Here is a 16128-nt window from a genome sequence, read left to right as displayed (position 1 = left end):
GAGAGTTCTGAATCAATCAATATAATTAATACATAATCTATAGATCAGGCTACATTGTGTCCTCGAAAGACTGTAAACAAATTTACCATGAACCACCATCAGTGTTGTCTAGCACAGAGGTTGCACACATGAGGCAGCATCTCAGGATAACAACACCGAGAATTTTCTAAATTCATCCTAAGAAAAGTTTATCAAATACAGATTATACCTTAGAGACTCAAATATTATATGTATTCCAGTACTGCCTAGAGGCCTCATCTGAGATCGGGTCCCCATTCTGCTAAATCCATTACATACACGTGGTAAGAGACAGGCCCTGCCTGCAACATGTGTGTAATACTCACTAGTTGTCAATGGCAACATTAAATTTAAAGTGGCCAAGTCTTCCGGGGTTGTTTTTAGCTACGGGTCCATGAGCAGAAGCACCAAGGGTATGTCTACACTACCTGCCAGATCGGTGGGCAGTGATCAATCCAGCAGGGGTCGATTTATTGCGTCTAGCCTCGTCTAGTCTAGATGCGATAAATTGACGCCCGAGCGCTCTCCCCTCGACTCCTGTACTCCACCGTTGCAAGAGGCACAGGCGAAGTTGACAGGGGAGCAGTAGCAGTCGACTCACTGCAGTGACGACACCGCGGTGAGTAGATCTAAGTACATGGACTTCAGCTACGTTATTCACGTAGCTGAAGTTGCGTAACTTAGATCGAAACCCCCCCCCCATGTAGGCCAGCCCTAAGTCACGAGGGGAGGCAAAGGTGGTGGTAGCAACTGTCTTTGCAGACTAAGAGTCTGTATGAAGCTCATAAATGACTGAGGACATGGCAAGTATGAATATCTACACTATGGAAGCACCTCATTCCGTAATCATTATAACTCTTGAGTCCCCACTTACCCTGGCTGGAAACATTCATGCAGAAATAAATCCCATAGATCTGGTACACATACAGGGTTCCCGGTTTCATGAACATTGCTGCATTTCTTGCAGTTTGCTTCCCTCCCTTTGAATGGGAAGCTGCATCTTCCCCACCCAGATATGCCTCCGTTTCCACAATCCTTCCCCGGAGTTCTCTGCCATCAGGAAGTTTATGAACTAAAATCTGAAAGAGAGGTCAAAAGTGTGTGTTAGTGAGTCCCACAGTAAGGAACCCCTTAGTTAGGTCAACATAGCTATATTAGTCAGGAGTGTGAAGAAAACTCAACCCCCTGACCCATGCAGCTATACCGACCTAACCCTGAGTGTAGGCACAGCTATGTCGACAGAAGCTAACTTTGTCTGGGGAGCCAGTGTTCCTACAACAAATGAAAAACCCCTTCCATTGATGTAGGCTGCACTTACACTACAAGGCTCTGCTGGCACAGCTACGCCAACATAACTATGCCAGAATAGTCCCTCTAGTATAGACACAGCCTTGGTCACTGGAAAAAGCATGAGAAGTACAGAAATGTAAAGAGTCAGGGATTATCACACAGCATAATGGGCGCTTCTCCATCATCTCCCATAGAATGCTCTGCAAACTAATGTGAGCTTTTCCAGCTCCCATCCGGTGCCACACCTCAGTCCAAGGATCCAGAAACTTACCTATCATAAGTTCCTAACATAAGTTCCATTTTTTTCAATGTGACTGTATCATGCAGTACAAATTTATGGTGTTACATAGGCATAAAATAAGGTCATTTTTTCCAGCCTGCACACTTGTTTTTTGTTCCATCCAACATGTGTATTGGCTGAAGCAAAGAGTGCCACCTGTTAACTCCCTGACACTGACTCTAAATCACAACTTTAGCACATCATTAAATGTGTATTATTTAATTCAGAGGAAAATACGACAACAAATATGATGAAATAACTTCCTCATTGGACACAGTCTTACCAAGACTAGTACCAAGTCCTGGTCCCCAGCTGGGCACATAGTCATAAACAGGGTGTTAATAATACTTTTGTAGTTTCCACACTACATAACATGCAGCGGAGAGACTCTGGGCAACAGCTTGACAAAACTTCACTATTGAAACAGGCTCCCTGCTGCTGGCACTTAGGTAAATAATTCAGTGTAGGTGGAGAAATAGAGAATGGTGAAAAGAATTTTAAAACGAGAGAGAGAGAAACAAAACATAAGCAAAATCCATACACATTGTTTTTTGTGGTTTGACCTAATGTTGTTTCCAGACATCTTGTTTTATTTAATGTGTTTATGAAATACTTCAACGTAGCCTCTTTTGGGCACAAACTCTCTGTTTAATTATATTACATTCTGCACTCCCATATTTAAAAATAAGTGGTTTTGGAATGACCCTCATGAAGCAGAGAGCTTAATTCCTGCCAGATGCTTGCACTGGATTGCTAAAGCAATTGTTGGCCTGATCCAGTAATGGATTTGCCAGAGGTCTGCATCAAACACTACAACTGTTGCATTTTAGAATCTGTTTTTAACAACTCCAGAGTTATCAAGAGTATCAGAGAAATTACTGAGTTTACCATTTTCAGTCATGGAATATGCACAGAGAGGCTTCAGAAGCATACTAATTTTTTGGCCAGTCTGAAGTCACGATCTGTGACTAATGACAGTCAGTTTTTATGCTCCAAAAGCATCAGACACACATGGCTGACTCTTTCTTTTAAACAGAAGAAATGCTGAGGATCAAATTGTGGTTTTAAGATTCACATAGCCATTTCCTTTCTTTCTCAGCTACCCCAAATGTGCACAAAGAAAGCCACTCAGGACACCTCTTCCACTGATGATTAGCAAACTACATCTGTATTTTGTCCTCCATTACAACAAAAACAATTCACTGAAGTAGAATAAAGACAAGGGTTTCTCCTAGTGGAAAAATAAGCAAATGCCCTTATCTATCCTCATTCACTAGTACATATGCAAAATATCCTATGATGTATTCTATTCTATTTAGGTTTCTGTGTCCTATTGACGGTGCATACTAATATGACCAAACGCATTTTAAAGAGTTACTGTCAGGCCAAGTATGGCCCAAAATTTAGGTTTTGTAAGACAAAATCCAAAACTTTTACCAAATCTAAGACTGACAGAAACTTTTCCATGACAACTTAAAAAAAAAAAATTCCAAGAGCGATAACAGGCACAACACAGGACAATACAGAGCTGGAACACACAAGTTTGAGACCTTTGGAGTGCCTCAGCAGTGTGTGGGTGGGGTTTGAGAGATTTAAGGGCTAATTCTGGGCTAAAGTACACAACTCATGTAACTGAACTATGTAATGGGGATTTCTGGTCCCTCAGGGGGAAGGCCGTGAAGATATTATGCAGCTGCTATCACAGCCTCAGGGTTCCTGTGGCTCCCCGCCTATGGGTAGGTAGAGAATGTCTGATGGATGTGCACAGTCAAAGATCCAACAGCTCTACCCCTGTGACACCCACAGCCTGCCCCGCAAAACACATTGTGTTCTAGTGCAAAGGGATCCTTGATGGAAGACAGTTAAGTAGTGCACAAGGAAGAGTGAAATCATGCACCTTGCCTTTTCTGTAGGATCGATCCATGCTGATTCAGGCAGAGTTAAGACCCTTCACATCTGCAAAGAAAGAGGCAATATTTGCCTCTTAAGAGGATAGAGCTTGGTGTATGTTAAGTGAGAGGCTGTTCCAAGGATACAAGGCAGCAGGAAAGAAGGCAAAAAGTCTAGAATGGTAGTTTGGGTTTTCAGAGAGAAGTAACTATTCTGACATATTATAGCATAATAATAATCCAAAGCCCTTATAAACTGCTATTCATCCATAGATCTCACAGCGCTTTACATAGGAGGTCAGAAGCATTATCCCCGTTTCACATATACAGAAACTGAGACAGAGGAAGGGAAATAACTGGCCCAGGATCACCCAGCAGGCCTGGGCTGGGAATAGAACTCAGGTTTCCTGAGTCCCAGTTCAGTGCCCTATCCACTAGGCCACCCAGCCAAAGAAAATACAAAGCCAACATATAGGAATACCTGTTACAAGAATAATGGCCCTGGATCAGTCACCAATCCCATTTCAGTGAGTAAACCAGATTAAAAAAAAAAAAAGCTTCAAGATAAGCTTAATGCAAAATGCAATAGAAAAGAGATCTGATAAGAGACTGGTTCTGCTCATACAACCAAAATGGGCCCAACCCTGTTCCCAAAAGTCCTAGTGATTTCACCAAGAGCAGGAGTGAGCCCATATTTCCTGTAACAGCAGAGAGCTTTGGAATTAAAACCCAGTAAAAGGATGCAGTTATGGTCCAACAACTTATGTTGCTGGTGTGTGCTGTACCATAAAGTAAACCTATTGGCACGGACACGAGCATGAGTCCTTGTATCAATTACCTGTCCTAGAAATGATTTAGCCAGGTTGATGCAGGGTTGGTTGAAAAAGTCTGTCCCTAGCCGGGAAGATGTCCTCTTCTCTTCACTGAAGTATTTGCTGCTTACTGGAGAGGAATTCCCATCAAGAAGAACTGTCAGGCTCCCAGAGGTGTCAGCTGGAGAGAAGCCGGGTTTACTTTGGACAATATTTAATGGAGTTAACCGCTTTCTTTTTCTTGGCATCATTCTGGAAAACTGTCATTTAAAAAAAATGAAAAACTCTTTTTATGTATTTACAGGAACTAATTTCCATAATGGTGACCTTTACATAGATCCTTTTATCCAAATGAATACAAAAGCTCTAATTTATTGGACAAACTAGACACAGTCTACAACCAGGTTACACACTTATAGGCAGCTAAGTCAGGCAATGCAAAGTTGGCCTCTACTCTGACAAGTGTTTGTAAAATAGCAGCCCGGGGCTCCAGTTTTTATCTTTTACGGAATCCAAATCAAATCAAATCTGCTAAATTTACAAGTAAAAATAAATTTCTAATTGCTAGCCCTGAAAACAACCTGTAACAAAGATTATGCAATTCTGTTAAATGATACACAAGCCAAAGAAGACTAAGAACCATTTCAAGACCTGTGCTGGCTCAGCAGGGCTCACAGCAGTAAAGAGAAACAAACAGTTCAGACAGCAAAGTGAGCAGAAAAGGCTCTGAACATATACAGTGCACAGATCAGTCAAGTAAGAAGATGACATTCTTCACACTAACAAACTCACTTAGTCCAAACGTACTGGATTATAGCAAGCACGGTGGTAGCACATCTGCTGTAGACATGCTTGCATCAGAACTTCTGTTAAAACTGCCTTAGTATGATCCCAAATAACTTTTGAACATTTACACATCAGTGAGATGAGTGGCAGTGTTCCAGCGAACAGCGCACAGGGTTGGGAATCAGGAGACCTGGGTACTTTTTCTGGTTCTGCCACTGACTTGATGTGCGAGCTTCAGAAAATCACTGTTCCACTCTTTGTGTCACAGTTTCAATATCTGTAAAACAGGGATAATTACATTTACTCACCTGTGTAAAGCACTTGAAGATCTACGCTAAGTATTAATATGACTTGGGCACTCAGAAGCAAAGTTCACATCTCACGCAGGTAACACCAGTGAGGTTCACCTTTGCTGCTGTACTGTTGGACTGGAGACTTTTTCCTGCAAGGCACATCTGAAAAAGCAAAGGCCAGCAAGAACAGTTTCCAGGACTCTGTGTGTTTCAATGTAAGAGTTCCTTTGGGCCTGTCAAAAAATGCTATGAAGCTGTATATTGGGATGTCACAAAAGGGGACAGGGCTTTTGTTAGAATACAACCACTCACTATGCTCAGAAGCAATTTACAACTTTCCAGTGTGAACTATTCCCCTCCAAATCTAGTAAAAGACCAGCTCACCAATAGGGACTATTTACACACAACGTTTAGAGGGGGTCTTGGCTCATCCATTTTTGAGTTATTAGTGTACAAAAGAATATTTAAAATGGTGGGAAAAGTGCATTTTTCCCATATTCCAATAATATAAAATGCCTTAAAGGCCAAAATCAAGTTCAAGCCTTCTCAAAATTCTTTTCTGGGACCAAGCTAAGAAAGCTCCAGCCACAAAGGGGAAAAACTTTCAGGAGGTTGTGAGCATGCGAAAACAGCAGCTTTATAGTACATCTACACTGCAGTGGTGGGTGTGAATGGCAGCTCCAGTAGATGCACCCATGCTAGCTGTACTTTAGCTAGCTTGCTAAAAAGAGCAGTGAGGATGTCAGCAACAGGTGGGCTTGTGCAGCAGGCGCTGAAGCCCATGCTGGAGCATCCTCTGCTATTTTTAATGAGCTAGCTAGGGTACAGCGAGCATGGGTGCATCTACTCAAGCTGCATATCGCACCCAAAGCTACAGTGTAGACATATTCTTGACGGAAAGCTCAGCGTAACTCTGCTATAATATGAATCACTTCATCAATCTCTGAAATGACGCCACCTCTAGATGAATGCTTGCCATGTTCCAAGCAAAACTGCTCAACAGGAAATGAAGAACAATCCTGTACAAACTGAAACTGCAGGGGAAAGAATTACACAATAAGTATGTAATTGCCTACACTGATGTGTGGCAAGAACACCTATATACTCCTAAAAATGCCATGGATGCTGAAAGCCATTTGTACCAACATTTTATGTCTCTCTTGACCGATGGCCCCTTCAACTGCACAGTGCCCCTAGTACCAGCTCAGTACTGACTCAGATTAAATAACGCCCCCCACTGAATCACCAACACTGTTTCCTGTAACACCACATTCTGTAATGACAGACCGGTCAACAGCACATATATAAAAGGTTTTGATGCTGCTCAGCACTTGACATGCCCCATGTAGCCCAAGTTCTGAGCACACACTGCTGCTGCTCAGGCACACCCAGCCTTCTCTAGTTATTCTAACCAGAGTGCATTCGCAGGCGGCTCCTTCCAGAGTATTTATAAAGGAGGAGAGGGCATGAAGGTCTTCACCAACTACAGAGCCAGCCACGTCACATGGCAGTAGCTCACCAGTGCAGATTGCACCTGCTAGAGCAGGCTTCTTGCCCACTCCTGTATGTGCCTTTAGTAGAGAGCAAACATGAAATGGTTAAAAGCATGCTGCTGCTCTAGCTGCTTCTGGAGAAGCAGATGGCTCCAGAGGGAGGTCCCCAACTGCCCAGGCTTCTGATAACTGGGCGAAACACATAGCCAATTGCTTGCCGGACACGAAGGTTGCAGATCTCTCAAGGACAGACAGACAGACTTATGTGCAGTGCTGGTAAGAGATTCGAGTCCAGGACTCCATGGTGGCATTCTCTGAAATGCTTCTAGTTCCACACACAGAGCCAGTTAGACAGGCAGAAATGCAGCATCTCGATGGGTGGCTGAGACAGTGGTGTTGGGAGGAGGGATTTATGTTTATTAGGAATGGAGGAACCTTTTGGGAAATGAGGAGCCTGTACAGGAAGGATGGGCTCCACCTAAATCAAAATGGAACCAGATTGCTGGCAAGCAAAATTAAAAAGTTTGTAGAAAAATTTTTAAACTAAAAGCTGGGGGAAAGCCAACAGATGCGGAGAAGCACTCTTTTTGGACAGAGACATCCCTTAGGGAAGGATCTATTTAACAGGGATTCTCCATATCCTAGTAAAAAGGAAAGGATAGGAGTTTATAAAGTACCTGTAGGCTCGGAAGAGAAACAAACAATCAACTTAAAAAGAGTCCCATTCAACTACATCACATGAATGCAGACAACTAAATATTGACAAATTTTATAAGTGCTTGTATACAAATGCTAAAAGTCTAAATACTAAGACGGGTGAACTTGAGTGCCTGGTATTAAATGTCAATATTGATATAATAGGCATCACAGAAACTTGGTGGAAAGATGATAATCAAGAAGCCTGCCAAACAATCAGTGGGGCCACTGGACAACCGATAAGCTAAAGGAGCACTCAAGGAAGACAAGGCAATTGTGGAGAAGCTGCTTGAATTATTTGCATTGGTCTCCACTGCAGAGCATGTGTGGGAGATTTCCACACCTGAGCCATTCTTTTTAGGTGACAACTCTGAGAAACTGTCCCAGATTGAGGTTTCAATAGAGATGGTTTTGGAACCAATTCACCCCAACAGTTCTGAAGGAATTCAAATATGAGACTGCAAAACTAGTAACTGTGGTATGTAAAAAGAAAAGGAGTACTTGTGGCACCTTAGAGACTAACCAATTTATTTGAGCATAAGCTTTCGTGAGCTACAGCTCACTTCATCGGATGCATACTGTGGAAAGTAAAGAAGATCTTTTTATACACACAAAGCATGAAAAAATGGGTGTTTACCACTACAAAAGGTTTTCTCTCCCCCCACCCCACTCTCCTGCTGGTAATATGTAAATGGTAATATGTAATGGTAAAATGTAGACTCCCTCCTCAGGCCCTACGCTATCAGCACTCCCAGCTACCTTCAAGACACCACTGACTTCCTGAGGAAACTACAATCCATCGGTGATCTTCCTGATAACACCATCCTGGCCACTATAGATGTAGAAGCCCTCTACACCAAAATTCCACACAAAGATGGACTACAAGCCGTCAAGAACACTATCCCCGATAATGTCACAGCAAACCTGGTGGCTGAACTTTGTGACTTTGTCCTTACCCATAACTATTTTACATTTGGGGACAATGTATACCTTCAAATCAGCGGCACTGCTATGGGTACCCGCATGGCCCCACAGTATGCCAACATTTTTATGGCTGACTTAGAACAACGCTTCCTCAGCTCTCGTCCCCTAACGCCCCTACTCTACTTGCGCTATATTGATGACATTTTCATCATCTGGACCCATGGAAAAGAAGCCCTTGAGAAATTCCACCATGATTTCAACAATTTCCATCCCACCATCAACCTCAGCCTGGTCCAGTCCACACAAGAGATCCACTTCCTGGACACTACAGTGCTAATAAACGATGGTCACATAAACACCACCCTATACTGGAAACCTACTGACCACTATTCCTACCTACATGCCTCCAGCTTTCACCCTGACCACACCACACGATCCATTGTCTACAGCCAAGCTCTGCAATACAACTGCATTTAATCCAACCCGTCAGACAGAGACAAACACCTACAAGATCTCTATCAAGCATTCTTACAACTACAGTACCCACCTGCGGAAGTGAAGAAACAGAATGATAGAGCCAGAAGAGTTCCCAGAAGTCACCTACTACAGGACAGGCCTAACAAAGAAAATAACAGAAAGCCACTAGCCATCACCTTCAGCCCCCAACTAAAACCCCTCCAACGCATTATTAAGGATCTACAACCTATCCTGAAGGATGACCCAACACTCTCACAAATCTTGGGAGACAGGCCAGTCCTTGCCTACAGACAGCCCCCCAACCTGAAGCAAATATTCACCAGCAACCACATACCACACAACAGAAGCACTAACCCAGAAACTATCCTTGCAACAAAGCCCGTTGCTAACTGTGCCCACATATCTATTCAGGGGACACCATCACAGGGCCTAATAACATCAGCCACACTATCAGAGGCTCGTTCACCTGCACATCCACCAATGTGATATATGCCATCATGTGCCAGCAATGCCCCTCTGCCATGTACATTGGTCAAACTGGACAGTCTCTACGTAAAAGAATAAATGGACACAAATCAGATGTCAAGAATTATAACATTCATAAACCAGTCGGAGAACACTTCAATCTCTCTGGTCACACGATTACAGACATGAAAGTTGCGATATTACAACAAAAAAACTTCAAAACCAGACTCCAGCGAGAGACTGTTGAATTGGAATTCATTTGCAAATTGGATACAATTAACTTAGGCTTGAATAGAGACTGGGAGTGGCTAAGTCATTATGCAAGGTAACCTATTTCCCCTTGTTTTTTCCTACCCCCCACCCCCAGACATTCTTGTTAAACCCTGGATTTGTGCTGGAAATGGCCCACCTTGATTATCATACACATTGTAAGGAGAGTGATCACTTTAGATAAGCTATTACCAGCAGGAGAGTGGGGTGGGGGGAGAGAAAACCTTTTGTAGTGGTAAACACCCATTTTTTCATGCTTTGTGTGTATAAAAAGATCTTCTACACTTTCCACAGTATGCATCCGATGAAGTGAGCTGTAGCTCACGAAAGCTTATGCTCAAATAAATTGGTTAGTCTCTAAGGTGCCATAAGTACTCCTTTTCTTTTTGCGAATACAGACTAACACGGCTGTTACTCTGAAACCTGTGGTATGTAACCTATTGCTTAAATCAGCCTCTGTACAAGATGATGGGAGGATAGCTAATGTAACTCCAATTTTTTTAAAAAGCTCCAGCGGTGATCCTGACAATTACAGGCCAGTAAGCCTAACTTCAGTACCAGGCAAATTGATTAAAACTATAGTAAAGAATAGAATCATCAGACACATAAATTAACACAATATGTTGGGGAACAGTCAACATGGTTTTGTAAAGGAAAATCATGCCTCACCAATCTATTAGAAATCTTTGAGGGGGTCAACAACCATGTGGACAAGGCTGATCCAGTGGATATAGTCTACTTGGACGTTTAGGAAACCTTTGACAAGGTCCCACATCAAAGGCTCTTAAGCAAAGTAAGCAGTCATGGGATAAGAGGGAAGGTCCTCTCATGGATCAGTAACTGGTTAAAAGACAGGAAACAAAGGTTAGAAATAAACGGTCAGTTTTCACAGCAAAGAGAGGTAAATAGTGGGATCCCTCAAGGAGCTGTACTGGGACCAGTGTTGTTCAACATATTCATAAAGGATCTAGGAAACAGATTAAACGGTGAAATGGCAAAATTTGCAGATGACACTGAATTACTCAAGACAGTTAAATCCAAAGCAGACTGTAAAGAGTTACAAGGGATCTCACAAAACTGAATGACTGGACAACTAAATGGCAGGTGAAATTCAATGTTGATAAATACGAAGTAATACACATCGGAAAACAACGATACATACAAAATGATGGGGACTAAATTAGCTGTCACCACTCAAGAAAGATCTTGGAGTCACTGTGGACACTGCTCTGAAAACATCCACTCAATGTGCAGCAGCATTCAAAAAAGCTAACCAAATGTTAGGAACCATTAGGAAATGGACAGATAAGACAGAAAATATCACTATGTAAATCTACCCCTTGAATACTGCCTGCAGTTCTGGGCACCCTGTCTCTGCAGAAATATATTAGAATTGGAACAGGCGCAGAGAAGGGCAACAAAAATGATCAGGGATATGGAAGAGCTGTTATACAAGGAGAGTTTAAAAAGACAGAATTTTCAGCTTGGAAAAGAGATGAGTAAGGGACGGTCTGACAGAGGTGTATAAAATCACGAACGATGTGGAGAAAGTGAATAGGGAAGTGTTATTTACCCCTTCACATAAGAACTGGGGCTCATCCAATGAAATTAACAGGCAGCAGGTTTAAAACAAACAAAAGGAAGTACTTCACTCAACATACAGTCAACCTGTGGAACTCGTTGCCAAGGGATGCTGTGAAGGCGAAAAATAAAACTGGGTTCAAAAAGGAATTGGATAAGTTCATGGAGGATAGGTCCACCAATGGCTATTAGCCCAGATGGTCAGGGACCCAACCCTATTCCCCAGATGTCCCTAAACTCTGACTGCGAGAAGCTGGGACTGGATAACAAGGGATGGATCACTCAGTAATTGCTCTGTTCAATCCCTTTGAACCACATGGCAGTGGCTGCTGTTGGAAGACAGGATACTGGGCTAGAAGGACCATTGGTCTTACTCACTATGGCCCTCCTTATGTTCCTCTCCCATCATGGATTCAGCTGCTCAAGCAAAATCAATCACCCTCTTTCCCACCTAACATACAAAATCAGGCTCTCACCTATAGCCCAGGACCTGAGGGGTCAGACAGTATTCTCAGCTCCTCTATGCAACAGCTAGACCTGCCTCTCCCTCTCACAGCTCTCCAGAGAGAGAGGAGGCTTCTGCTAACACTTCTTTGCCAGCCAGGTCACAGCAGGATGCCCTAGCGCTATAGCAGAGGGAGACAAGCTGAGAGGTAAAGGACCCCACAGTATGGACTCTTGCCAATCATACAGCAGCCAAGAGGTATAGAAAATTTAAAGAAACAATTCTGGCAAGTACGCAGAAAGAAATCTGGATGTGGCAGGGGGCTGGCTAGCTGAAACAGGGGCTGAGTTGATCTCTAATGACATCTGGACAGGACAGCACAGAGTACCAATTGCTATGCTGGAATGTTGCACCAGATAAAAGTAAATTCCCCTCCCTCTTCCTCTCCTGTCTCAACCAAACTCCACTCAGGGAAAGTGAAACAAGCGGAAGGGCATTTCTTGAGTGCTGCAGACAGAGGAAAGTAAGGCAGGTCTATCTTTTACATGTGGCTCTCCAGAAGCAGATGCCAAGCCCATCAGCTGTCAAGTCCCTCCCCTCAGATAAGCCATCTCCTGGACTTTTGGCATAGAGTGTAGTGTTCAGCCCCCACAACACCCTACAGTGTGACATCCCAACATTGTACAGCATTTCAGCATAGCAAATGGGACACTGTCTGCTCTGTCCTGTCATCAGAGATTAACCCAGTCCCTGCTCCCAAGAAGGGAGTGGAGGCAGAGGCTAGCCAATTATGATTATAATCTGTAAGTGAACTATTTTTTTAAAAAAAATTTTAAATAAAGACCTTGATTGTGGGTTTATTCCTACCAATACTTTAAAAGTCTGGCAAAATGAATGAAGGTTACACCCACCCTTAGTGACTGCTGGGGATGTCAGTTTCCTGTAAGAAAGAACTCCCAGTACATTCCCATCCATCTGGCTGCCACATGTGATGTAACATCTGACCAGACATCTGATTAGTTCTGAAACAAAACATTTATCCTGCTGCGAAGAACAGGGGAAGATTAAGGGGGAAGAGGAGAACTGATGAAAATTCACAGCTTCAAAATCTACACACAGGTTTTTTTTACTGAAGCCATTCCAGGCTCTTTTCAACATTCAAACACACGGCACAAACCTGAAATGACAAAATTACATATTAAAAGTGAAAAACAAACAGGAGTTAAGACTAAAACTGACAACAAATGTCAGCCGGCTCAACATCCTGGGATTTTAATCAACTGAACTGATATCAATTATCATTTGGAAAGATATTACATGTATGGTTTAGGGAACAGAGAAAGAGAGTGAGGGTCATGACTTCTAACCTAAAGGAAGGCAAAAACTGAGTTGAGGTGACTGCACAGATCCCCAAAACAAGGGTATTTAGGAGGCTAGCAGAGCACAGACCCACATGGGCATGAGGAAAGCTTAAGTGTGTGAGGCACCACTGACATTCCAGCAAAAGATAGTCCCTTCCATAGCAGAGTGGCCTAGTTTCCCGTGTTACACCAGTCTCTCCTTGTGAGAAGCCTCTATTTTCCAAAATAAACTTGCAGCACATTTCTGACAGGCCTTGGACCAGGCTTCTTCCTTCCCCTCCCCATAGACAAAGTATATACTATTTCTAGGAGATCTCATGCAGGTCACATTTCTCTGCAGCAGTTGCTTCTCCAGGCATTAGCTGTGTCATTACACCATCTACCCCAGAGACTGTATGGCATTCAATACCCTATCTATATAACTGAATCCCTGGCCAATCTATTTACATTTCTATGTACAAAAATAACTATGTTAAATGAAGGTTATTTAGGTTAATAAATCAACTCAAAAGTTAGGAAATGGCAGAATGTAAGTAACTGTGCAATCTCAATGCACCACTATTGTGCATATGCATTATACATTCTTTATTTACATAATCACATACTCTTTTTCCCCCATGGGAACAGCCTTACTCAATGCACAGGCTGGATGGTGCTCAGAAAATGAGGAAACTATATTTCTTTCAATCCTGAACATTTAATGTAATATTTACTTCACACCATCTATGGCCAATAATGTTAAAACCAATCAGAAGTAATTTTTTTTAAATATTAGGAACAAAAGAAATCCTAACAATATATGGATCCATGATGCATATAGATGGTGATTACATCATTAATGATGCAAACAAGACAAGAGTGTTCAATCAAGATTTCTGTTCTTAATTTGGCAAGAAGCTGGATGATATATTGGTATCACATGATAGTGAAATCCTTTCTGTGCCAACAGTAACTAAGAAGGACATTAAACAGACTCACCAAAAGATAAATATTTTTAGAATGACAAATCAGGATAATTGGCACCTGTTTTAAAAGAGTAGGCCGAGGACATCTCTGGAGCACTGATATTAATATTTAATAAATCTTGTAATACTTGGGAAGTTCCAGAGGACTGGAAAGAAGGAAAAGTTGTGCCAATATTTAAAAAGAGTAAATGGGATCATAAGGGTAATTATAGGCCAGACTGACACTGATCCTGGCTGATACAAGGCTCAATCAATAAAGAATAAAAGGATGGTAGAATTAATGCCTGACGAGATTTTTTTTTTTTTTTTTACGGAAAATAGGTCCTGTCAAATAAGCTTGATTTTTTAAGTGTTGATACAATATGCTTTGACTTCTGCAAGACTTTGTACCTCATGATATGCTGATTAAAATAGTATCATTCAGAAATTAATATAGCACACATTAAACGGATTAGAAACTGTCTGAGATCTCAAAACGTCATTGCTAACAGAGACCCATCATCAACCTGGGGGGCTTCTACTGGGGACACACAACGATCAGCTTTCATTACAATGATATTGAATATCTTTATCAACCATCTGGAAGACAATATAAAATCCAGTGGCCTGATAAATGTTGCAGATGACACAAAAAATGTTGGGTTGTAAATAAGTATGAAGACCTGTCACCCCAGCAGAGCAATCTGGACTGCGTGGCAACTTTGGGGTAATCGAAGTATTTTAATACAGCCAAATGCAGATCATATATTTAGGAACAAAGAATGCAGGCCATACTTACAGAAAGGGGAACTATATCTTTGAATGCAGTGACTGTAAAAAGGACTTTGGGGTAACAATGAAAACTGGCTGAACATGTGTGCTCATAGCAATGCCGCTGCCAAAAGAGCAAATTCAACCCTTGAATGTATAAGCAGCAGAATATTAGGTAGAAATAGGGAGATGTTATTACCTCTGTATTTGACACTGGTGATACCATTAATGAAATACTATGTCCAATCGTATATATTTGTAAAGAAATATGCTCTAGTTAGTTATTGGACTTAATGAGGAATATACAGGGTGAAATACTCTGGCCTGTGTGACACAGGAGGTCAGACTAGGTGATCATAATGGTCCCTTCTGGCCTTAATATGTATGGATTTATAAGTCTTGCATTTCCTGTTTTTGCTGAAGACTCCTTGGAGGAGTGAAGGACTCCAGTGGTAACTATGACAACGCTTAACTGAAGGAACAGGATTGTTACTGATTCTTTCCTCCAAAACTATCCGGCAATTGAGTTAGCTAGGCATTAACAAACAAAGCACCAACAGTATAAAAAGTCTGAATAAAAATCCCTCTCTTCACACAGGTTCCACTTCCTTGGTGCCTGTAATATAATTTCCCTACCAATTCTTCAGTCATCCACAGTCTTCAAAGTAGACAATACCTGAATTTCAAATGTAAATTCCAACTCCCTTAAGGTTTTTCCCCAGGACTTCTTTACATATTGTAAAGAATTAAAGAAAAGAACAACCCTGTTATTACCTCTGCAGATTCCTTTAAAGCAGGGATGTCAGAACTCACAAGTTAGCAGCCCAAGGCCAAGTGGATATTGGAAGGAAGGATATAAGGAAGCAGCAAGTGATTCTGTCACTATGCGCTCTGATGTAGTACTAACTCAATGCCCCAGCAAGGCTTACTGGGCACTGTGCTGATGGAGACCCCTTCTTTTAGATGAGACATAAAAGGGAGGCACTGATTACTTGTAGCCCAGTCATACCCATACCTCAGTGGTTCAGTAGCCAAATTACCAATCAACATTACCCAAAAGAGTCACAGTAATGTGAATTCATTGTTTCATTCACTATAGTAGTATTCATATTTAAACAGATGGGAAATATTTAGTTATATAATTCTCACAGCAAAGAAGTTAATAACTTGATGCAAGTTGACAACTGATTAACAACATAGTAAAAGCATCTTGATTGGTTAATAACTTAGGTTGGTTAACAATTAAATCACACACTGTTTTAATACCACATGCTGCAAAGATCCACAGGAGACACATTAAAGAGCCACTTACAGCTCGTGAGTCACAGTTTGA

At 41.9% G+C, this 16128-nt stretch overlaps 1 protein-coding gene across 1 annotated transcript in view; it reads right to left on the bottom strand.

Annotated features, from left to right (window-relative positions):
* Positions 1-15592, bottom strand: part of MPG (N-methylpurine DNA glycosylase) — a 42729-nt gene extending 27137 nt beyond the window's left edge. Inside the window, exons 1-3 of the mRNA XM_043524425.1 lie at positions 15570-15592; positions 4316-4549; positions 893-1097 (exon numbers count right to left, since the gene is read on the bottom strand). Coding sequence (XP_043380360.1) covers positions 893-1097; positions 4316-4540 — 430 coding nt within the window. The 5' untranslated portion in view covers positions 4541-4549; positions 15570-15592. The remainder of the gene's footprint in view (positions 1-892; positions 1098-4315; positions 4550-15569) is intronic.
* Positions 15593-16128: the final 536 nt, after the last annotated feature.

This window comes from Chelonia mydas, chromosome 10 (genome assembly GCF_015237465.2).
Source record: "Chelonia mydas isolate rCheMyd1 chromosome 10, rCheMyd1.pri.v2, whole genome shotgun sequence".
NCBI classification, from domain to species: Eukaryota; Metazoa; Chordata; order Testudines; family Cheloniidae; genus Chelonia; species Chelonia mydas.
Note: the sequence above shows the minus strand (reverse complement) of the source record. Positions and strands in the feature narration are given on the sequence as shown.